At 41.7% G+C, this 25,096-nt stretch overlaps 1 protein-coding gene across 1 annotated transcript in view; it reads left to right on the forward strand.

The window, feature by feature from the left end:
- The window catches only part of LOC126147884 (phenoloxidase 2-like), a 244,693-nt gene that overhangs the window by 55,243 nt on the left and 164,354 nt on the right, over nt 1-25,096 (forward strand). Inside the window, exon 4 of the mRNA XM_049915721.1 lies at nt 15,330-15,519. Within this exon, the coding sequence (XP_049771678.1) occupies nt 15,330-15,519 (190 nt within the window). The remainder of the gene's footprint in view (nt 1-15,329; nt 15,520-25,096) is intronic.

Here is a 25,096-nt window from a genome sequence, read left to right on the forward strand (position 1 = left end):
CGTAGGTACAACCACAACGGAGGGGTATCTGTTGAGAGGCCAGACAAACGTGTGGTTCCTGAAGAGGGGCAGCAGCCTTTTCAGTAGTTGCAAGGGCAACAGTCTGGATGATTGACTGATCTGGCCTTGTAACAATAACCAAAACGGCCTTGCTGTGCTGGTACTGCGAACGGCTGAAAGCAAGGGGAAACTACGGCCGTAATTTTTCCCGAGGGCATGCAGCTTTACTGTATGATTAAATGATGATGGCATCCTCTTGGGTAAAATATTCCGGAGGTAAAATAGTCCCCCATTCGGATCTCCGGGCGGGGACTACTCAAGAGGACGTCGTTATCAGGAGAAAGAAAACTGGCGTTCTACGGATCGGAGTGTGGAATGCCAGATCACTTAATCGGGCAGGCAGGTTAGAAAATTTGAAAAGAGAAATGGATAGGTTAAAGTTAGATATAGTGGGAATTAGTGAAGTTCGGTGGCAGGAGGAATAAGACTTCTGGTCAGGTGACTACAGGGTTATAAACACAAAGTCAAATAGGGGTAATGCAGGAGTAGGTTTATTAATGAATAGGAAAATAGGAATGCGGGTAAGCTACTACAAACAGCACAGTGAACGCATTATTGTGGCCAAGATAGATACGAAGCCCACACCTACTACAGTAGTACAAGTTTATATGCCAACTAGCTCTGCAGATGACGAAGAAATTGAAGAAACGTATGATGAAATAAAAGAAATTATTCAGATAGTTAAGGGAGACGAAAATTTAATAGTCATGGGTGACTGGAATTCAAGTGTAGGAAAAGGGAGAGAAGGAAACGTAGTAGGTGAATATGGATTGGGGCTAAGAAATGAAAGAGGAAGCCACCTGGTAGAATTTTGCACAGAGCACAACTTAATCATAGCTAACACTTGGTTTAAGAATCATGGTAGAAGGTTGTATACATGGAAGAACCCTGGAGATACTAAAATGTATCAGATAGATTATATAATGGTAAGACAGAGATTTAGGAACCAGGTTTTAAATTGTAAGACATTTCCAGGGGCAGATGTGGACTCTGACCACAATCTATTGGTTATGACCTGTAGATTAAAACTGAAGAAACTGCAAAAAGGTGGGAATTTAAGGAGATGGGACCTGGATAAACTGAAAGAACCAGAGGTTGTACAGAGTTTCAGGGAGAGCATAAGGGAACAATTGACAGGAATGGGGGAAAGAAATACAGTAGAAGAAGAATGGGTAGCTTTGAGGGATGAAGTAGTGAAGGCAGCAGAGGATCAAGTAGGTAAAAAGACGAGGGCTAGTAGAAATCCTTGGGTAACAGAAGAAATATTGAATTTAATTGATGAAAGGAGAAAATATAAAAATGCAGTAAATGAAGCAGGCAAAAAGGAATATAAACGTCTCAAAAATGAGATCGACAGGAAGTGCAAAATGGCTAAGCAGGGATGGTTAGAGGACAAATGTAAGGATGTAGAGGCTTATCTCAATAGGGGTAAGATAGATACTGCCTACAGGAAAATTAAAGAGACCTTTGGAGATAAGAGAACCACTTGTATGAACATCAAGAGCTCAGATGGAAACCCAGTTCTAAACAAAGAAGGGAAAGCAGAAAGGTGGAAGGAGTATATAGAGGGTCTATACAAGGGCGATGCACTTGAGGACAATATTATGGAAATGGAAGAGGATGTAGATGAAGATGAAATGGGAGATACGATACTGCGTGAAGAGTTTGACAGAGCAGTGAAAGACCTGAGTCGAAGCAAGACCCCCGGAGTAGACAACATTCCATTGAAACTACTGACGGCCTTGGGAGAGCCAGTCCTGACAAAACTCTACCATCTGGTAAGCAAGATGTATGAAACAGGCGAAATACCCTCAGACTTCAAGAAGAATATAATAATTCCAATCCCAAAGAAAGCAGGTGTGGACAGATGTGAAAATTACCGAACAATCAGTTTAATAAGCCACAGCTGCAAAATACTAACACGAATTCTTTACAGACGAATGGAAAAACTAGTAGAAGCCGACCTCGGGGAAGATCAGTTTGGATTCCGTAGAAATACTGGAACACGTGAGGCAATACTGACCTTACGACTTATCTTAGAAGAAAGATTAAGGAAAGGCAAACCTACGTTCCTAGCATTTGTAGACTTAGAGAAAGCTTTTGACAATGTTGACTGGAATACTCTCTTTCAAATTCTAAAGGTGGCAGGGGTAAAATACAGGGAGCGAAAGGCTATTTACAATTTGTACAGAAACCAGATGGCAGTTATAAGAGTTGAGGGGCATGAAAGAGAAGCAGTGGTTGGGAATGGAGTAAGACAGGGTTGTAGCCTCTCCCCGATGCTATTCAATCTGTATATTGAGCAAGCAGTAAAGGAAACAAAAGAAAAATTTGGAGTAGGTATTAAAATCCATGGAGAAGAAATAAAAACGTTGAGGTTCGCCGATGACATTGTAATTCTGTCAGAGACAGCAAAGGACTTGGAAGAGCAGTTGAACGGAATGGATAGTGTCTTGAAGGGAGGATATAAGATGAACATCAACAAAAGCAAAACGAGGATAATGGAATGTAGTCGAATTAAGTCGGGTGATGTTGAGGGTATTAGATTAGGAAATGAGACACTTAAAGTAGTAAAGGAGTTTTGCTATTTGGGGAGCAAAATAACTGATGATGGTCGAAGTAGAGAGGATATAAAATGTAGACTGGCAATGGCAAGGAAAGCGTTTCTGAAGAAGAGAAATTTGTTAACATCGAGTATAGATTTAAGTGTCAGGAAGTCATTTCTGAAAGTATTTGTATGGAGTGTAGCCATGTATGGAAGTGAAACATGGACGGTAATTAGTTTGGACAAGAAGAGAATAGAAGCTTTCGAAATGTGGTGCTACAGAAGAATGCTGAAGATTAGATGGGTAGATCACATAACTAATGAGGAAGTATTGAATAGGATTGGGGAGAAGAGAAGTTTGTGGCACAACTTGACCAGAAGAAGGGATCGGTTGGTAGGACATGTTCTGAGGCATCAAGGGATCACCAATTTAGTATTGGAGGGCAGCGTGGAGGGTAAAAATCGGAGGGGGAGACCAAGAGATGAATACACTAAGCAGATTCAGAAAGATGTAGGTTGCAGTAGGTACTGGGAGATGAAGAAGCTTGCACAGGATAGAGTAGCATGGAGAGCTGCATCAAACCAGTCTCAGGACTGAAGACCACAACAACAACAACAACGTAAAAAGTGTTAATTAGTTACAAACTATGGTGTGCGTACACTTTATTCAACATGTTAACGTCACTGCAGATATTTGGGTTTAGGTTATGACATGTTCGACACGCCTGCCATCCTTGGCGATGATGTGGCGCAGATGAATAACAAAATTCTACATGACCTGCCAAAGTTTCAGAATTCAATGCTGTCAATGAGCTCCTAAATGGCTGTTTTCAGTTCAGCAATGGTTTTGGTGTTACTGCCACATGCCTTGTCTTCAATATAGCCCCACAAAAAGGAATTGCATATGTTCATATCTGGAGAATATGGCAGCCAGTTGAGGCTCATGCCAGTGGCCTCGGTACTCCAGAGCCAGAATATGGCCCCCTGAGTGCTGCTTCAGATCATCAGACACCCTCCTGCTTCGGTGGGATTGATCTCTGTCTTGTGCGAACCACATCTTGTTGAAATCAGGGCCACTTTCGATAATGGGTGTGAAATCATCTTCCAAAACCTTAACATACTGTTTGGTAGTCACTGATTATTTTGTGACTGGACATTTCACATCACACAGTCACTTGTGGAGGATGAGAGACTTCTCAATCATAAAATGTGGATTTTCAGTCCCCTAAATGCACCAATTTTACTTATTGATGAATCCATCGAAACGAAAGTGGGCTTCGTCGTTAAATCAAACCAGTCATCTGATCGATTTCCTGGGGCTGGTTTGAAACACAACGTGAGTCTTGTCAATGTTTTCCTGCGTTTTTCACCCTTTTTGGATGAACAACATTGCCAACACTGTCATCATGAACACTACCTGCTCTCTCAAACTTGTGAATCAAATTCTTGATTTTTAGCACACTTGGACCAATTGTCTTCAGCTTGAACTTGGTCGTGCACTTCCTTTGAACTGCAGTTGGGCTGTTATTGCTCGCATAGTAAGCCTTCACAAGCACTATATGTGCATGTTTTCATGTGCAAATGGCTGAGAACACCAAGAGTTGTGTGCATGTGCATACTAATTCCCATGATGGCTTGCAGCCAACTGTGCAGTTTGAATGTCCTAATGCAAACCATTCAGAAGTTACGATGATTTTATTTAATATAGTTCAATAATTGTCACCCTGTATTATTACTGGATCAGACAGTGACTACCTCTTTCTCACACATGATTAAATGAGAGGAACAGATCTTGTTAATTAGTGTTCTGCTGTCTGTAAATAGAAGTGTATGGCAATGCTCTTTTGTGACTCTACCTAACTTGAATGAACATAAAAAATTAGATGTGATTAAGAACAAAGATCAAGTATTTTACAGACAAGTATTCCACAGATGCTACATGATTCTTTCTGTAACAATTAAAATGGACAAATGTTACAGTTTCACTAGAGCACATGCTTCTACACATTTTGTCATTCCTATGGTGGCAGGTATTTCCTAAGCTACTACACTCATAGTTAGTATTACCTTAATACTAATGCTATTTTGTATCCTGGTAAAAGCATGACTCCTTCTTGCCCAAATATGATACTGTGACAAACCTTAAGACCATTACAGGGCAAAGTATGCTGTCAGATTCACAAATTAAACAGCCAGTGGCATGATTACAGTACAAATGACAGAAAACTATGATTCAGCTGAATGAGGTCTCCGTAGTACAAAAGAGTAAATAGTAGGGCTATACGGGAAAACAGTATGGTGATTGGGGGGGGGGGGGGCAGGTAACTTAGAACCCATCTGAAAGGGAGCAATGTGATCTTGTGGTCTTATGACTCAAGTAGGGTTACACAAAACCTAGGGTAACAATGGCCCATGTTGTGTAATGGCTCTCTTGAATCTTAAGTTTTGAGTGACTGCACCCCTTCCATTTCTTTCCTGATTTCTCTCCTAAGGTGGGGTTCTTGTTAAGAAGGCTAGAAATAATGCTTTAGTTGATTTACATGTGTTGCTAGTGAATATATTGTGAGCCATACTTCCTGGAAGTAGGTACTGGTCAGCTTGCCTGTCTCTTTGTGAATGTAACAAATTTCTTAATAAAATTGTCTTTTGTACACTAGTTATGCATTTCATAATTTTAGCATTTGCTGCACATTGTGTAGTCATTTTGTGTCTCTTCATGCCAGAAAATGATACATCATACATTTATTCTAGAATCTTTCTCCTGTGGAGACAATATTTTATTGACCTCCAAGCACACACTCAATTAACACACTCAATTGACATATAAATTTCCATGGTATAAATTTATGGAACAGATTCTCTGGAATTCTGTGCCATTATCAATTTCAGATAGTAGTATACATAAACTATATTGAGATTTATCAATGAAAGAAATACATTAAAACTCGCATGTTCAGTATATTTTTCATAATGTATCAATTGTCTGAAAATTCATCAGCTTAGTTAACATTTAGGCATCAGTCTAGCAACACAGCTAATGTTACAAATAACTAATAAATCCAGATACCTTGGATATTGAACACCAGTCAATTCAGTGTATTTGGAATCTTCTTGTTTGCATATTTTTTACACTGCAACATCAATATAAGGACATTTAATTATGTGGAACAAGACCACTGTAAGTGAGTGTCATAATAACTCCTGTCATTATGTCATACTACATACTTTTGGAGGTAGACAGAAACTGTTTCGCAAGCTAAACAACATTTTGCTTACAGACCCTGGCACTTCTGCAATATTGCATTCATTACTGAAATTATGACATGCATAAAGGATGTTGTAATTTTACCCTCCACACATCACCAGTAGTTTTTCAGTATCTTCAAGAAGATTAATTGCTTTGTTTCAAACACTTCGAGAGGAGTAAGATACAAAAATAATTTTGTTACTTATCTTCATTTTCTTGTTGTTGGCTCCAGTTCATCACATCTATGGGTAGATTCTTTGAGCTGAAATTTTGAGTTTATGGGTTCCAGTTGACATGATAATTGATGAAGTAATTTCTATTTCTATGACTCTTTTATTTTAAACCATTTTTCTATGTCACACTGTCTTTACAATCTCCAATTTAAAACACAAATTCACATTGTTATTGCCAAAATGAAAAACATGTCCAATTCCACCAGAGAGGCATGCCCACTACTTCTAACTCATTCTGGGGTACTAACAATATTCCAAAGAGTTTACAAAACGAAAGAGTTTACAAACTTTCTTGACAAAAGAAGAATCTTCACCAAGTTATATCATTTTGTAAATGAATCCAGAAATAAATTTAATAATTAGTCTCAGATTGCATAATTAATAATAGGAATGTTAAGTGTGCCAGATATTTTGTAATTTCAAATATTTCTAAAAGGAGAAGTATTTTAGCTGTATACACAGAGTTAGTACATATCAATTAATTTATTTTTATAGATTTTAGACTGAAATACAATACATCATATACGAAATCATATGAAATTCATTTAGTTAAACAGCTGGGATAATGTTCATCTATACAAGGTTCAAAATGTTAGAGGAGCGTGTCCCATTACAATGACCCTCCTAAGAGTCATTTGATGGATTTACTCTGGTAGCTCTGAGGATGTTTTCAATTTTGTCCCTGTCAGGTGTAGGTAGGGTTAGCCCAGGCCAGGATGGGTTATAAAGCATTTCATGCACCATCTACTGTCAATTGGAAACATTCATTTAAATCTCATCATACATAAAATGTTGCTAGATTTATAATTTTTTGAGACTTGTCAATAGATAAAATCCCAGAAGCAGTGTGCTAATGGGTGAGGCTATCAATGTGGGTCAGATAAAATTTCAGTCATTTTAAACAAATCAGTAACGTTTGTGCCATGTCATTGCATGCCTCATGGTTTTCTTGTGCATGTCTGCTTACTTTGACATTACAGAAAATAAATTAATGCATATTGCATATTTTGATTTTATGAACGTAATATGACATATTTTACACTTTAATGCTGCATGTTAATCACCTTTTTCTGCCTTTGTTGTGCAATATTACACTTCTGTGCGTAATAGTGCATTTTCTCAATTTTGGTCTGTACAGTCTGGAATTTCCATAAAGAATGATAAACCAATTTTGGTGACAATGATCTCGGTGGTTTCTCCAAGCAGAGATATGATATCGTTACTGTGGTGTGGTGTATTTTGGCAAACCACTGAGAAGCAGTCATGCTCTAATCTCCCTGCAGCCTCCAAGTTTATTTTTTAACTCTTCTTCTTTCAATTCTCATTTGTGCCGAGGAAGTGATCAGGAATCAATGAATGTGAATTTGTTGGGACACCATGTCATTTAATGACAGGATTGTTTAGATAAACAGATCTGATATTGCTTTGTTTGACAGAGAAGCTAGAGCAATTTTTTGCACCGAAAATGCAAAGAATCTGAAATTATTCAACCTTACACTTTCCCATTTAAGTATTTATCTGTCACTTCTTATAATGGAGATAGATCGTTCTCTGCAGATAAACACATGATCCTTAATTAGGAGAAATTGGATTATTAGTTACCAGTGGAAAAATGATCCTATTAGAGAAGAAAAAAGGCAAATATGCTCCTGTGTAAAGGGTAACTGAAAAGTGGGGTACCAGATGCCCCATTTGATCTTCCTCAGCAAAAAAATGTTCTCAAATGTTTTGGCATGCGAACATATTTGACACTGTTTTTAACACACAGCTCACCTCTCATTCCCACAAGCTGCCCTAACTGTAACATGCTCACACCCACTAGTCCACTAGTGCAAGGCACTCATATCAATTCACTACCACTTGTCCTTTCTCACTCATTCATTTAGCACAATTCATTGTCAATATCTCTTTGTGTTTCTCTAACTACCACTGTCCCATCTCACAGCTAGTCTCCTTCTTTCTGACATACTACTACTACTGTCTCCTTTCACTATCACTGTCTCCCTCTTGCCCTCACTTACTGCTACCATCTCGTTTATTTACTCCAACTGCTGCTGTCTCTTCTCACTGTCACTATCTCTCTCCTCCTCATTGTCAAGACCACATACACTGTCTCTTATTACCACTGTCTCTCACCCATTTCCACTTTCCCCATCTCTTTACTCCTGTCCTACTGGCACTGTCTGCTTCACTCTTTTCCTAGCACTGCTCTTTCACTTTTAACTATGTTCCACTGCCACTGTGTCTCTCTCTATTTCTCTCACCTTGCTATTGTCTTATTGTCTTCTTTGCTCTTTCTATACCACAACCACTGTTTACTGTCATCCAGTATTTATTACTTCCCTGTCTCTCTCCCAGTGCCACTGTCTCCTTTTCTGTGAGTGTAAACATGTCTGAATATGTGAACATACCAGACTTTTGGGAAAAATTTTTAAGGTGCTGAGGAAAGTAGAATGAGGCAGTTGGTACCCCCAACTTTTCAGTCAGAATCTTTTAAATGTCAGTATATTCACCTTTTTTATGCTCTGATAGGAGCCAGTTTCTGCTGGTTTCCTTCTTTTTACTGCTACACCAGGGCATGTCACTCATGTGAAAAGAGCTGTATGGGTCAGTAAAATTTGGGAGTTTACTTATGTGAAATTGAAATTTACATGCACAAAAATTTTGTGTGTGTTTCAGTACTACAACATGGGGTTCTCACAACCATTCAGATGATAACGGGGACTCTTTGCAGCATATGTCTCCATGCTACATCACTTTATAAAGTATATTTTTGCATCTCACCATATTTTACATTTGTATTTTACATGAACTGTACATGTAAGGTAACTTTGAACCTCTGTATCTCAGAAATGGAAGCAGACGTCAACAAAATTTTCAAGGTTGTTAGAGTTTGAGATCTTTGGAATATATTGTAAAAATTCCAGACATTTGCTGTGCATAGCTGTCTTCAAATCTGTGGTTTGGTTTTTGTATGAAAAATGGCAAAAAATGTTTTACTGGAATTTTCTAATAAACTGTCCATGAGCTAATGGTGTCTATGTAAGCCCTGTAAGGCCCACCACAGACCACGTCAATTACATTACATTGGATGACCAAATTGGATGATTTTTGCCATTTGAGGTCCTAATTATAGAATTTTGAGCAACTTTTTTAAAAGAAATGCAGTTATGTGATATTTTTGTTGATCAACTCAATTTTTGGGAGGAACAAGCAAATCCAAATGCATTTTTATGCACTAATTTTAATGTAAAGTTATTTGCAATGTTGTTTATGACTCTACTGCCTTGTGAATTACTGAATTATTGCAGCCCCAAAGTTCTGCCAGTCTCCAAATAATGTCTTTGGTGCTAACATTAAACAGCTGTAGACAGGTAATTAGGCTATTACAGTAGTGCTTACATAATTTAAACTTATTGTAATGCTAGTGGATGAATCAAAAACAGTTTTCCTTTTCCTTCTTGTTACAAAGATATTCATAATTAGAAGTTATCATTACAGCACATGGCACAAAAACATTAAACTGCAGCACTTACACTAAACTCAAATACAAGTAATAACTGAACTGATCAATAAAACAACAACTAAGCTCAAGTAAGGCCAACAACATACAGTAGTTGGTCTTGTTTAAATTAGGGATTGTTGTGACAGTGCCACGACATTTAACAGTGCCGCCACGACAGTATGCGCAAACGGCGATAGAGGCGCTCCGCAACTCGGCTGAGCGCGGGAGCGCCACCTAGCTACGAACGGCGCCGGCCTCATGTCACGGCACGGCAGTTGAATAAGAGATACTGAGTTGTTATCATGTAGCCAGCTATTGTTTATAAGTGAGTGTGTTTGAATATCCACGCAATTATTGGTGATTAAAGGTTATAACACTTTTTGGCGACGAGGATGGGATATTACGTTGTGGATTTGTGTGTTCGTGACGGGGCAGACATGGAACAGCTTATGCAAGCGCTTATTGAACAACAAACACAGTTGACGGCTGCTATTCAGGCGTTGTCGACATTGCTTACTCATCGTCTGGCTTCCTCTTCTCCGCCTCCATTCCCTCCTTACGACGAGGCCGCTGAAGACTGGGAGGATTATGAGAAGCGTTTGTGGCAACACTTCTTGGCTTTCAGCGTTGTCGGCGCTCCTATGTGTAAGTCGTTATTTCTATCTTGGATTTCCCCATGGATCTATCAGCTGCTATCTCAGTTAGCCCCTCTGTGGGAACCTGCCTCACTGTCCTTCCAAGAAATGTGTGACTTATTGTCTAACTATTACCGAAAAAACACCCACGTCATTGCCGCCTGTGTGGCGTTCTACCGGTGTCGTAAACAGTCCCATCAATCTTACTGGGCTTGGCCGGTGGAACTACACGGTCTGAGTAGGAAATGTCAGTTTGTCACGGACACTCATCATGAGTCTTATGCTGATTCAATGGTTAGGGATGCTATTCTACGGCTTGCTCCTGATAAAGAAGTTCGGCAACATGCCCTACAACTGCCAAACCCGTCGTTGTCAGAAGTTTTAAGCATCGCTCAATCCTTTGAAGTGTCTCACGCTGCTGGCACACAAATAGATGCGTGGTGTGATGTAGGTGCTGTACAGTCAACTTTCGACACGGACAATTTGCCTGTTTCACAGGAGAACGAAGATGTGGTGGCGGTTCACTCGCGTAAACAACGTTGCATTGGGCCGCAACGCTTGCAGCGACAACAGCAACCACAGAAGCAGGTTCGTTCCGCACTTCCTTCTTGTCCACGTTGTTTCGTACAGCATGACAAGGCCGCGTGTCCAAAACGTTGGGCCACGTGTAATTCATGTAGGAAAAAAGGCCACATTGCTTCCGTGTGTCAGTCCCCTAAAGTTCCTGTCGACGAGGACGAGGCATTGGACATGGATGTTAACTGTGTGCTTTCTCAAACAAATAAGTTATTTGTTACTGTTTGTGTTCTGGATAAAAACATTCGCATGCAAGTGGACACTGGCTCTGCAGTAACTCTCATTAATTCTCACACGTATTTGGAGTTGGGCACCCCTCCCTTGTCTCCAGTTACGCAAAATCTGAGAACTTATAATAAATAGAAAATTCCTATCATTGGCCAGTTTGATGCTTCCACTGCCTACAAGTCTGTTGTTAGGCCCCTCACGTTTTATGTGGTGGATCATGCGGGCACTGAAAACCTGTTCGGTTATGATGCTTTCCAGTTGTTCAGGTTCTCCGTTGATGATGATGTGCACCTCATATCTGAGGATATTCTGTATCAACAGCTGAATGGATTGTGTTCTGAATTTTCATCCGTGTTCTCTGCTGGTCTGGGTCGTGCCAAGGATTTTGAAGCCCACATTATGCTTAAACCTACAGCTCACCCTAAGTTTTTCCGGGCACGCCCTGTTCCAGTAGCGTTGCATGCACCTGTCAAGGCTGAGATAGACAGGTTAACAGCTTCAGGGATTCTCCTTCCTGTTACCTCCAGCGAATGGGCATCGCCAATCGTGGTGGTTTCTAAACCAAATGGGAATCTGCGATTGTGTGGTGATTTTAAAGCCACTGTCAACGCTCAGAGCCTCATTGACACTTATCCTCTTCCCCGTCCTGAGGAGTTATTTACCAAGCTTGCTGGGGGCCAGTTCTTTTCCAAACTTGACTTATCGGAGGTGTACCATCAGTTGCCGTTGGATGCTTCTTCCAAGTATTTCTCATCATCAACATTCCTTGTGGGTTGTATCAGTACCAGCGGTTACCATTTGGCGTCGCTAGCGCGCCGGCCATTTTTCAGCGGTTTTTGGAACATCTCACGGCTTCCGTTCCCGGCTGCATAAACTATCTGGATGACATTGTTGTCACGGGGGCCTCCACTGAGGAGCACCTTCGCAATTTGCGTTTACTGTTTCGGGTTTTGCATTCGGCTGGGTTGAGGTGCAATCTGGACAAGTCACAGTTCTTCCAACCCTCCATTGTGTATCTTGGTTTCCACTTGTCCCATGAGGGTGTACGTCCTCTACGTCAGCATGTTGCGGGCATTAACGCTCTACCCCGGCCGTCTATGGTCAAAGAACTTCAGGCGTTTCTAGGCAAGATTGCTTATTATCACAAATTCATTCCATCCGCAGCGGCGGTAGCTCATTCTCTGCATCAGCTGTTACGCAAAAACGTCCCTTTCTGTTGGTCCGACGAGTGTGAGCAGGCTTTTGTCCACATGAAGGCTTATTTGCAGTCGGCGCCTTGTCTTGCCAAATTCCGTCCAGGTCAGCACTTGGCTCTGGTGACTGACGCGTCACAGTATGGCCTAGGGGCTGTTCTCACCCATCGGTATGAGGATGGGTTGGAACGACCCATCGCCTACACTTCCAAGACCCTCAATGATGCGCAACGGCGTTACTCTCAAATCAAAAAGGAGGCGCTCGCTATCATTTATGCTCTAAAAAAGTTCAGCGTTTTTTTGTATGGTTCTAAGTTTCACCTCATCACCGATCACAAGCCACTGGTCTCTCTGTTCAGCCCATCGGCGTCACTTCCAAATAAGGCAGCTCACCGCCTGCAACGTTGGGCCTTATACTTGTCTCGTTTTCACTATGAGATTCACTATCGCCCCACGGCCCAGCACACCAACACTGACGCATTGTTGCGATTGCCGATGGGCCCCGACCCAGTTTTCGATTGTGATGAACTACTCTGTTTCCACATTGATGAGGAAGAACGTCGTGCGGTCGAGGGTTTTCCACTTACAGGTTCGCAGGTCGCGTCGGCTACTGCGCGGGTCCCGGTCCTGCGTCAGGTGATCGGTTTTGTTCAACGGGGTTGGCCGGACAGGACCCAGGGCCGGGCATCGGATCCCCTTCGCAACTACCATGCCTTGCGCCTTCGTCTGTCTGTTTGTGATGGTGTTGTTCTTCTGGCCATGGATGGCGCATCTCCACGGGTTGTGGTGCCAGCCTCTCTTTGCAAAGATGTTCTCAAACTGTTGCATGAAGGCCATTGGGGTATTTCTCGGACTAAGTCCCTGGCCCGCAGGCACGTTTATTGACCCGGTATTGATTCGGACATCGCCCACATGGTTGCTGCGTGTGGTCAGTGTGCTCAACAACTGGCTGCACCTCGTACAATGCCCTCTCCGTGGCCTCATCCGGCGCAGCCATGGGAACGGGTGCACGCTGACTTTGCCGGCCCCTTCCTCGGTGCTAATTGGCTACTGTTGATTGACGCCTTCTCAAAGTTTCCGTTTGTTGTTCGATGTCCGTCGCCCACCACTGCAGCGACGATGCTGGCTTTGTCCAAAATCTTTGCTCTAGAAGGTCTTCCATCCACGATCGTCATGGACAATGGCCCTCAGTTCTCTTCGAAGGCCTTACGTGATTTTTGTACTGGACAAGGGATTCATCATGTTACAGCACCGCCCTTCCATCCGCAATCGAATGGGGAGGTCAAGCACCTTGTCCGCACTTTCAAAAGCCAGATGAAAAAATTCCTTAGTGATTTTTCCACAGATGACACTCTGCTGCAATTTCTGAGTTCTTATCGCTTCACGCCTCTGGGTGATCGCAGCCCTGCTGAACTCTTGCATGGCCGCCAACCGCGCACTCTACTGCACCTGCTTCACCCTGTCAGGCCTTGTGCTGTGTCCCCTAGTGCGGGAAAATACTCGGTGGGCGCCAATGTGTGGGCACGAGGGTATGGATCTTGCCCTAAATGGATTCCAGGGGTGGTCAAGGCTCTTTGCGGCCGCCGGCTTTGTGAAATACGTACGGACGACGGCATGGTTGTTCGCCATTATGACCATATGCGCCCACGAGTGATGGCCACGCCGGTGCCACTGCCCCTTCCTTTGCCTCCACCAGCCCAAGAAGCCAGTCCTGTCGCTGCTGCCGACCTACTGGACGTGTTGATGCAGCTGCCGTTGCTACCGTTTCCGAGTACGCAGGAACTGGCCCCAGTCACGACGCCGCCTTCTCCGGGACCCATCTCGCTGGAGCACATCCCCAGGTCCACGACACCTATGGATGCTGCTCCAGAGTTTTCACCCATCATCTCGTCTAGGAGGCACGTTCCACACACGAGCTTCCGTCCTGGACATTTTCGACCATACTCTCATGTCTCTCCGCGGGATCTTCTCAGGGCCTCACAAGAGGCCATGGATGTCTCTGCACTGTCCATGTCTCCAAGGAAGTGAGTGTTTTTTTTTCAAAGGGGGAAAAGTGTTGTGACAGTGCCACGACATTTAACAGTGCCGCCACGACAGTACGCGCAAACGGCGATAGAGGCGCTCCGCAACTCGGCTGAGCGCGGGAGCGCCACCTAGCTACGAACGACACCGGCCGCATGTCACGGCATGGCAGTCAAATAAGAGATACTGAGTTGTTATCATGTAACCAGCTATTGTTTCTAAGTGAGTGTGTTTGAATATCCATGCAATTATTGGTGATTAAAGGTTATAACAGGGATTGGTGATAGTTGGTACTGCTATCAGTATATTGATAGTTTAAATCTATGGGTTGCCTTGTTGGCTATCGATAGTGTATATCCCTTTTTGTCATATAATTGAAAATAATAGTATGTTTCAGGTATGCTACATGGCAACTATGTCATGTGTAACTTCATTTAGGAGATAGAGTGTTCTGGACCCCCCTTTGACTATGCCCTTGTTAGAGTCAAAGTAGCTTTGTCAGTTGCAGTCTGTTAAAATACAATAAAACTCCACTCAGTACATCCTTCACTCCAGTCAGACTGCAGTGGCAGTACAGTGTAGTCAGCCCGAGCATTGTAGTCATATGGGTGTATGCGTATTCCATTGCTGAGTGTGAAGAATTAGATTGTCTGGAAGCTCAGCAACATTTTCAGTCTTCTTTATGTGCCAACAACCATTCAAGTTGTCAGCTACACCTTTACTCCTTCTTTTGTTTGCATTAAATGTGCCAATATTTATAAAATAAAATAGGTAGACCAAACAACTGAATTAACTTGTTTGTGGCAGAGGTCCAAAAATAAGATATTTATTCAGACAGGACACATTTTGAACAATATTTTGTTTAGAGAAGATCAACTTCAGGACTCATTTGCAACAACATTCTTTTTCTTTTTAACCTTTATGATTTTTGCATTTTTGTTCCTGGGAATATGAAACTTCTTACACTTACCATGAAATATTTATCTTGTAGAAATTCTTATACTCCATGAAAACCAAGATAAATTGCTGGCTGCACTATAATAGAAAGAAGGATGATTATATTTATAGATCATTTTATATTACAGGAAGACCGTTTTCAGGACATAGATCTAGTTGATAGAAGTGGTGTGACTGGTGATGTGCAAGAAGTTGAGATTAAACCAATAAAATCACCTGATATCAGTATTCCAATGAAGTTAGATCGAGATGAAAATTTTTCTATGTTCATGCCAAGTCATCGTAAAATGGCAGCTCAACTCATTGATGTTTTGCTGGGTAAGATCACTCATGAGTAGTAAAAATTCATTTTAAGGTAAATTAATTGATAAAAATTCATCTAAAATTATGACACTATTACAATTTAATAAACTATAATATCTGTACCCTGTAAATTAATAATACATGCAGCTCAATACTTGAAATTCAATTGTCTGAATTTGAAAATGTGATAAGGAAACATTTGATAATATTCGTAGGTGGGACATTAATGTACAGGAAGATATGTTTACCATAACCAGTTGGTGTAAGACTGATAGGCAGGGTGAAAATGTACTAATTTTTTCATACAGTTTAATTTATAATTCATCAGACTGCAGTGGTAACGTGAGTATACAATATTTATACATTTATACAAAAATGATTCATTATGAATCTGAAGTGCAGAAGTGCCACCATGAATCAAAGCAATGGAATGGACAAATTAAATTTACTGTTTAGCCTGTCATTGTGGATGTTTTATCATAAAATTATATTAATGACACTGTCACCATCAATGCATATTCTAAATCTGAACTTCCACATTTAAATAATTCCAAGAACTTTCTTATCCTCTAGCTTAACTGTTTTTCAGAATAGAAAAATGTCGAGTTTTTCTTTTACACAGTGTATCTGCATGACCCCTACCATTTCAAATTCCTATCTATGTAAATTAATTAAGCAATTTTTATTAAACTTCTCACTAAATTGTCTATTTATTTTATATTTATATTGCATGTTCTGTGCTGTTGCTTTTCAAATAATATGTAGATTGTTTTGCAAAAATTTGTAAAAAGGGGTTTTTGAAGTGGACACTTATTTGCAATTCGAGTATTCAGGACTACTTAATTTTTAATTTTCTCCTTTGGCTGTGCTGTGTACATAAGTATAGTGTCATCAGATTGCTTTGAAACATCCTGATCCATTCAGAAAAAGTAAAACTAATCTGAGTACAGAATCTTGTAATGTGTTACTTTTTGGTTGGTTGGTTTTTAATTGAAATCTGTAATTGATTAGATGATTCCCATTAATGTGTCTGATTTCTGTTCATTGTTTCTGCTTTCCCATGAAAGATTTAAAAATGTTGTAGCATAGCCTTGTATCCTATTGCCTTACTGACATACTTTCACATTGCCTTTGAATGGTTTAAAATATGGAATACCATATAAAATTCCTTTAAAATCTAACAATTCTTCTTTTGTCTATCAAAGGAGCCCAGAACAGCATCTTTTGTTACAATTTTTGTTGTCTACATTTTCCTGAAACTATGTGAAGCTGGGTGCATCTACATCTACATCTACATCTACATGACTACTCTGCAATTCACATTTAAGTGCTTGGCAGAGGGTTCATCGAACCACAATCATACTATCTCTCTACCATTCCACTCCCGAACAGCACGCGGGAAAAACGAACACCTAAACCTTTTTGTTCGACCTCTGATTTCTATTATTTTATTTTGATGATCATTCCTACCTATGTAGGTTGGGCTCAACAAAATATTTTCGCATTCGGAAGAGAAAGTGGGTGACTGAAATTTTGTAAATAGAGCTCGCCACGATGAAAAACGTCTTTGCTGTAATGACTTCCATCCCAATTCGCGTATCATATCTGCCACACTCTCTGCCCTACTACGCGATAATACAAAACGAGCTGCCCTTTTTGCACCCTTTTGATGTCCTCCGTCAATCCCACCTGGTAAGGATCCCACAACGCGCAGCAATATTCTAACAGAGGACGAATGAGTGTAGTGTAAGCTGTCTCTTTAGTGGACTTGTTGCATCTTCTAAGTGTCCTGCCAATGAAACGCAACCTTTGGCTCGCCTTCCCCACAATATTATCTATGTGGTCTTTCCAACTGAAGTTGTTCGTAATTTTAACACCCAGGTACTTAGTTGAATTGACAGCCTTGAGAATTGTACTATTTATTGAGTAATCGAATTCCAACCGATTTCTTTTGGAACTCATGTGGATCACCTCACACTTTTCGTTATTTAGCGTCAACTGCCACCTGCCACACCATACAGCAATCTTTTCGAAATCACTTTGCAACTGATACTGGTCTTCGGATGACCTTACTAGACAGTAAATTACAGCATCATCTGCGAACAACCTAAGAGAACTGCTCAGATTGTCACCCAGGTCATTTATATAGATCAGGAACAGCAGAGGTCCCAGGACGCTTCCCTGGGGAACACCTGATATCACTTCAGTTTTACTTGATGATTTGCCGTCTATTACTACTAACTGTGACCTACCTGATAGGAAATCACGAATCCAGTCGCACAACTGATACAATACCCCATAGGCCCGCAGCTTGATTAGAAATTGCTTGTGAGGAACGGTGTCAAAAGCTTTCCGGAAATCTAGAAATACGGAATCAACTTGAGATCCCCTGTCGATAGCGGCCATTACTTCGTGCGAACAAAGAGCTAGCTGCGTTGCACAAGAACGATGTTTTCTGAAACCATGCTGATTACGTATCAATAGATCGTTCCCTTTGAGGTGATTCATAGTGTTTGAATACAGTAAATGCTCCAAAACCCTACTGCAAACCGACGTCAATGATATAGGTCTGTAGTTAGAGGGATTACTCCTGCTACCCTTCTTAAACACTGGTGCGACCTGTAGGTACAGATCTATCGGTGATCGAGCAGTTGTATATGATTGCTAAGTAGGGAGCTATTGTATCAGCGTAATCTGAAAGGAACCTAATCGGTATACAATCTGGACCTGAAGACTTGCCCGTATCAAGCGATTTGAGTTGCTTCGCAACCCCTAAGGTATCTACTTCTAAGAAACTCATGCTAGCAGCTGTTCATGTTTCAAATTCTGGAATATTCCATTCATCTTCCCTGGTGAAGGAATTTTGGAAAACTGCGTTCAATAACTCCGCTTTAGCGGCACAGTCATCGGTAACAGTACCATCGGCACTGCGCAGCGGAGGTATTGACTGCGTCTTGCCGCTTGTGTACTTTACATATGACCAGAATTTCTTCGGATTTTCTACCAAATTTCGAGACAATGTTTCATTGTGGAACCTATTAAAGGCATCTAGCATTGAAGTCCGTGCCAAATTTCGCGCGTCTGTAAATTTTAGCCAATCTTCAGGATTTCGCGTTCTTCTGAACTTTGCATGCTCTTTCCGTTGCCTCTGCAACAGAGTTCGGACCTGTTTTGTGTACCATGGGGGATCAGTTCCATCTCTTACCAATTTATGAGGTATGAATATGTCAATTGCTGTTGCTACTATATCTTTAATTTGAGCCACATCTCGCCTACATTTGCATAGTCAGTTCGGAAGGAATGGAGATTGTATCTTAGGAAGGCTTCTAGTGACACTTTATCTGCTTTTTAAATTAAATTATTTTGCGTTTGTTTCTGGTGGATTTGGAAGAAACGGTATTGAGCCTAGCTACAATGACCTTGTGATCACTAATCCCTGTATCAGTCATGATGCTCTCTATCAGCTCTGGATTGTTTGTGGCTAAGAGGTCAAGTGTATTTTCGCAACCATTTACAATTTGCGTGGATTCGTGGACTAACTGCTCGAAATAATTTTCGGAGAAAGCATTTAGGACAATCTCGGAAGATGTTTTCTGCCTACCACCGGTTTTGAACAAGTATTTTTGCCAACATATCGAGGGAAGGTTGAAGTCCCCACCGACTATAACCCTATGAGTGGGGTATTTATTTGTTACGAGACTCAAATTTTCTCTGAACTGTTCCGCAACTATATCATTGGAGTCTGGGGGTCGGTAGAAGGAGCCAATTGTTAACTTAGTTCGGCTGTTAAGTATAACCTCCACCCACACCAATATGCACGGAGTATCTACTTCGACTTCACTACAAGATAAACCACTACTGACAGACACAAACAGTCCACCACCAATTCTGCCTAATCTATCTTTCCTGAACACCGTCTGAGATTTCGTAAAAATTTCTGCAGAACTTATTTCAGGCTCTAGCCAGCTTTCTGTACCTATAACAATTTCAGCTTCTGTGCTTTCTATTAGCACTTGAAGCTCAGGGACTTTCCCAGCACAACTACAACAATTTACAACTACAATTCCGACTGTTCCTTGATCCAAGCACGTCCTGTATTTGCCATGCACCCTTTGAGATTGCAGCCCACCCCGTACTTTCCCGAGGCCTTCTAACCTAAAAAACTGCCCAGTCCACACCACACAGCCTCCGCTACCTGTGTAGCCACCAGCTGAGTGTAGTGAACTCCTGACCTATTCAGCGGAACCCGAAACCCCACCACCCTATGGCGCAAGTCAAGGAATCTGCAACCAACACAGTCGCAAAACAGTCTGAGCCTCTGATTCAGACCCTCCACCCGGCTCAGCACTGAAGTTCCGCAGTCGGTTCTGTCAACAATGCTGCAGATGGTGAGCTCTGCCTTCATCTCGTAAGCAAGACCAGCAGCCTTCACCAAATCAGATAGCCGCTGGAATCCAGAGAGAATTTCCTCAGATCCAAAGCAACACACGTCATTAGTGCCGACATGTGCCACCACCTGCAGCTGGCTGCACCCTGTGCTCTTCATGGCATCCGGAGGGACCCTTTCCACATCAGGAATGACTCCACCCGGAATGCACACGGAGTGCACACTGGATTTCTTCCCCTCCTTAGCCGCCATATCCCTAAGGGGCCCCATTACGCGCCTAACATTGGAGCTCCCAACTACCAATAAGCCCACCCTCTGTGCAGTATTTTAAATTTTGTTGTAAGGCTACAACTATATATTTCATTTTCACTTCATAGAGTTTTGAAACAATGGAAATTCATTATATCAATATGTAATGTCCTAATTCACCTCTGCTTCCTTGCTTTAAGACTGGCTTTATTTTAATTAGTTGTAATGAAACTATAAGAAGACTCTTTCTCTATTACAGCATTCAGTATATATATAAGAGTTTTTCTAGACTTCCATTATGTTTCTTTATAAGATATGGTGTAACAGTATCTACATCAAATAAATTTTTAACTTAACACAATTGATTTATAGCATTTTCAGCCTGTGTTTTAGTTATTGTTAATATGGTTTATATCTGCAAATCTTAGCATTTTGCTCAGTTCATCCACTTTGTTATAGGTTAACACTTAATTGTCCAAAATTGTAAATATCTATCAAATATTTTTGGATTAAAGGAGACCACTCACAAAAAGACAGAAACATTGAGTTGTTGATAGGCACACACAAAATAAAGAACACTTCCTAGCTTTTGGAGTTATCCTTTGAAGAATTGGAGTGAAATACACAAAGAAAACATATAGAGGTGGTATTGAGTCACAGGCAGGTACAACGAAAAGATTACTAAATATGTAGGCTTTTGGTCAAGAGGCCTTCTTCTAAAGTAGACAACACAAACACATTCATGCAAGCACAACTCACATGAACATGACTACTCTCAAAGGACAGTGTGGACAGACTGTGAGAAACTGGCCTCAATGAGCTGAGACAGTGGTAATTGTGTGTGTGTGTGTGTGTGTGTGTGTGTGTGTGTGTGTGTGTGTGTGTGTGTGTGTGTGCGCGTGCATGTGTTGTACTTACATAAATCTGTGTGTGTGTTGTGTACTTCAGCAGAAGACCTTTTGGTTGAAAGCTCACGTTTAGCAGTCTTTTTGTAGTGCCTGTCTGCAACTATACATCTCCTCTGTATGGTTGAGTAGCACTCTATCCTTTTCATAATACTGAACAATGGAAAATCCAGAATGGAATATAACACTGTTATGAAAAGGAAAGTTGCTACTCACCATATAGTGTAGAAGCTGAGTCACAGATAGGCACAACAAAAAAACTGTTGCAATAAGAGCTTCTGGCCAACAAGGCCTCTGTCAAAAATATACGACACACATACACACACAGATATGCAACTCACACACACATGACTGCAGTCTCTGGCAGCTGAAGCCACACTGAGAACAACAGCAACAGTGCAATATGGGAGTGGCAACTGAGTGAGGGGAGGAGAAGAAGAAAGCTGGTTTGGGGAGGGGGAGAGATAGCAGGGTAGGGTTTGGGGACAATGAAGTGTTGCTGGAGAGTGCACAGTAACAAGTTGGGATGTTACATGGAGGGTAGGAAGATGTAGGAGGGGGTGAGTGGGGGTGGGGGGACAATAGCAGAAAAGGAGAGAACTAAAAAGAGAGGGTGCGTTGGTGGAATGGGGGCTGTGTAGTGCTGGAATGGGAACAGAGAAGGGCTGGCTGGGTGAGAAAAATGACTAATGAAGGTTGAGGCCAGGAGGGTTACGGGAACATAGGATATATTGCAGGGAGTGTTCCCATCTGCGCAATTCAGAAGCTGGTGTTGGTGGGAAGGATCCATATGGCACACGCGGTGAATCAGTCATTGAAATGAAGGATGTTATGTTTGTCAGCATGCCCAGCAACAGAGAGGTCCACTTGTTTCTTGGCCACAGTTTGTGTAGGTTCAGTGGATGGTGGAAAACTACTGTGGGAGGGGTGGGAAGGGTAGTGCACAGGACATTTCTCATTTCAGGGCACAATGCAATGAAGTTGAAACTCTGGTGGGAGAATACAATTCAGTTGCTCCAGTCCTGGTACTGAGTTATTAGGAGTATGCTCCTCTGTGACCAGATGGTGAGACTTCAGGAGGTTGTGGGAGACTGGAATGATAAGGCATGGGAGATTTGTTTTTGTACAAGTAATAATACAGTCTGTGGAGGTCTCAGTGAGACTCTTGGTATATTTTGAGAGGGACCGCTCATCACTGCAGATGTGACAACCACGGGTGGCTAGGCTGTATGGAAGAGACTTCTAGGTATGGAATGGGTGGCAGCTGTCAAAGAGGAGATATTGCATGTCGTTAGTAGGTTTGATATGGACACAGATACTAATGTAGCCATCTTTGGGGTGGAGGTCAACATCTAGGAAGGTGGTTTGTTGGGTTGAGTAGGACCAGATGAAGCAAATGGGGAGACGTTGTTGAGGTTCTGGAGACATGTGGACAGGGTGTCCTCACCCTCGATTCAGATCACAAAGATGTCATCAGTGAATGTGAACCAGGAGAGGGGTTTAGGATTCTGGGTGTTTAGGAAGGATTCCTCTAGATGGCCCATGAATAGGTTGGCATAGGATGGTGCCATGCAGGTGCCGATAGGTAGGTTTGTAGGTATTGCCTTCAAAGGAGAAGTAATTGTGGGTGAGGATATAGTTGGTCATGGCAACTAGAAAGGAGGTTGTTGGTTTGTAATCCGTCAGGCTGGCACCCCTCCTTCCATAATGACCTCCATCTTTCAGATTCTGCCAATCCTTATCTCTCAACAACATAGTCCTGCAAAACCACATTAACCAAGATCAAACCTCCTTGCAATACCTTCTCTCCATCCATAAAATTCTCCTGCTATGCAGTCCCAAATTCATGGAACCCATAACACACATTGAAACTCTTGCCCCCCCCCCAGGAACTAGGGCAACATGCACAACACCAGCTCAAAAAACTCTCCACCCTGCTCAATTTCTACTCTCACTTTAGAGTACCACTGTCCACCACCTCTACAACAACCTCCAAACCTCTCCCGCATCCCCTCAAACCTGACAAACCCTGTCTCACAGACCTATGATATTTACTCCACTCTCCAAAACTCCCCCCTGCCTCCAGAATCTAGAACCTAAACAGATACAAAACACAGTCATGAATCCTTCCTCCAGAAGCCTTAGCTCTATAGAAATATCAGTTCTTTCTCAAGGCCTCACCTTTTGCCCCACTCTGAAATTCAACCCTGCAGGACTTGTTAAACATCTTCTCTCCTTCCCCCAGTCCTGACAGTGGAAACACTGTTTTGCCAGAAACCCTACCAATCAGACTCAACAAAAGACCAATATTAAACCCTGCCTGACTCAGTTCATCTCTCAATCCAACTGTGATCCATCCCCACAGCCTACAAATTACTCCCTGTTAGCTTTCCATAATTTCTTAGCCTTAAACCTTGCCTCACCACCATTCCCAAAATCCCTCAACATGCAAACTAACCTTACATTCTCAGAAAGCCCACCATCTAAAAACTGATCCCAACCTTATGATCCTACCTGCAGACAAAGGCTCCACTGTTGTTGTTTTTAAGCACAAGAATTATGTGGCAGAATGACTCTGCCAGCTGTCAGCTACATCCACCTACAAACCCTGCCACAGTGACCCCATTCCAGAAATCCAGCAGGATCTCCAGTCTCTCCTCAAATCCTTAGGTCCATCCCAGAACCTCTCCCCAGTGTCCATCTCTCTGCTCACCTTTACCACTCCCAACTCTCTTACCTCCTACATTCTTCCAAGTCCATAAACCCAACCACCCAGAATTCCCCTTTGTGGCTGGTTACTGTGACCCCTGTGAGAGAACCTCTGCTCTCGTACACCAACACAATCTGGCTGTTTCCCAGAAGCTACTCTCCTATATAGAAGATACCAACCATTTCCTCCATTGACTCTCCACAGTTCCTGTCCCTTTACCACACGGTGCCCTGCTCATCTTATTTGATGTCACCTTTCTTTACATTAACACCCCGCATGCAAATGGCCTTACTGCTGTTGAAAACTAAGTTTGTCAATGCTCAATGGATTCCAAACCAACAATCTCCTTCCTAGTCACCGTGGCGAATTATATCCTCACCTACAGTTACTTCTCCTTTGAAGGCATAACCTACAAACAAATCACAGGGCGCCTGCATGGCACCATCCTGTGCTAACATATTAATGGGCCATCTAGAGGAATCTTTCCTTATCACCCAGAATCTCAAACCCCTCCCCTGGTTCAGATTCATTGATGACATCTTTGTGATCTGAATTGAGGGTGAGGACAACCTATCCGCGTTCCTCCATAACCTCAACAGATTCTCCCCCAATTTCTTCACCTTATAATGTTCCACTCAGATCATTACATTTAACTTAATTTTCTATTGCCTGGAGTTCATTTGATGAAAGAATATAAGAGTTTCCAACTTCACAAAATTTATTGACAACTGAACTGCATACTTGTCACATTAACAAAAACACTGACCAATATACTTCACAGATCTTTTTGACTGACTGACAAAACAACAACTCAACAACTGACTCTCTCGCAGCATCACTGCTCTGCTTTGTATAGAATTTTAACAATAAGTTTCAAAATAACCCATTATTAAATTTGTACAATTTCAAACTTACAATTGAAATTTACAAAACGTAAAGAAACTGATATTACAGCCAAATAAGGCATAAAATACAATATTAATTGACATAATTTTTATAGTATCATCACTAGTTTTAAATATGAAAATCAATCTGAACTTTAATTACAATAATGTCTCTTGTATTATTTTAGTTACGTAATTAATTACAGTTACGATTTGGTTACTAACATTCAATGACAGTACAAATCTTGTGATTTATCTGATTAAGCACATAAAATTTACAAATAAGACCTCAAATTCTGAAAACTGGAAAAATATATATATATCCTCTCTTCCCATTATCCACCAGGCCTCAATCTCCGCTAATTTCAAGTTGACGCCACTCATACCTCACCTGTCTTTCAACAACATCTTTGCCTCTGCACTTCTGCCTCGACTGACATCTCTGCCCAAACTCTTT

This window comes from Schistocerca cancellata, chromosome 2, assembly GCF_023864275.1.
Source record: "Schistocerca cancellata isolate TAMUIC-IGC-003103 chromosome 2, iqSchCanc2.1, whole genome shotgun sequence".
Lineage (NCBI taxonomy): Eukaryota > Metazoa > Arthropoda > Insecta > Orthoptera > Acrididae > Schistocerca > Schistocerca cancellata.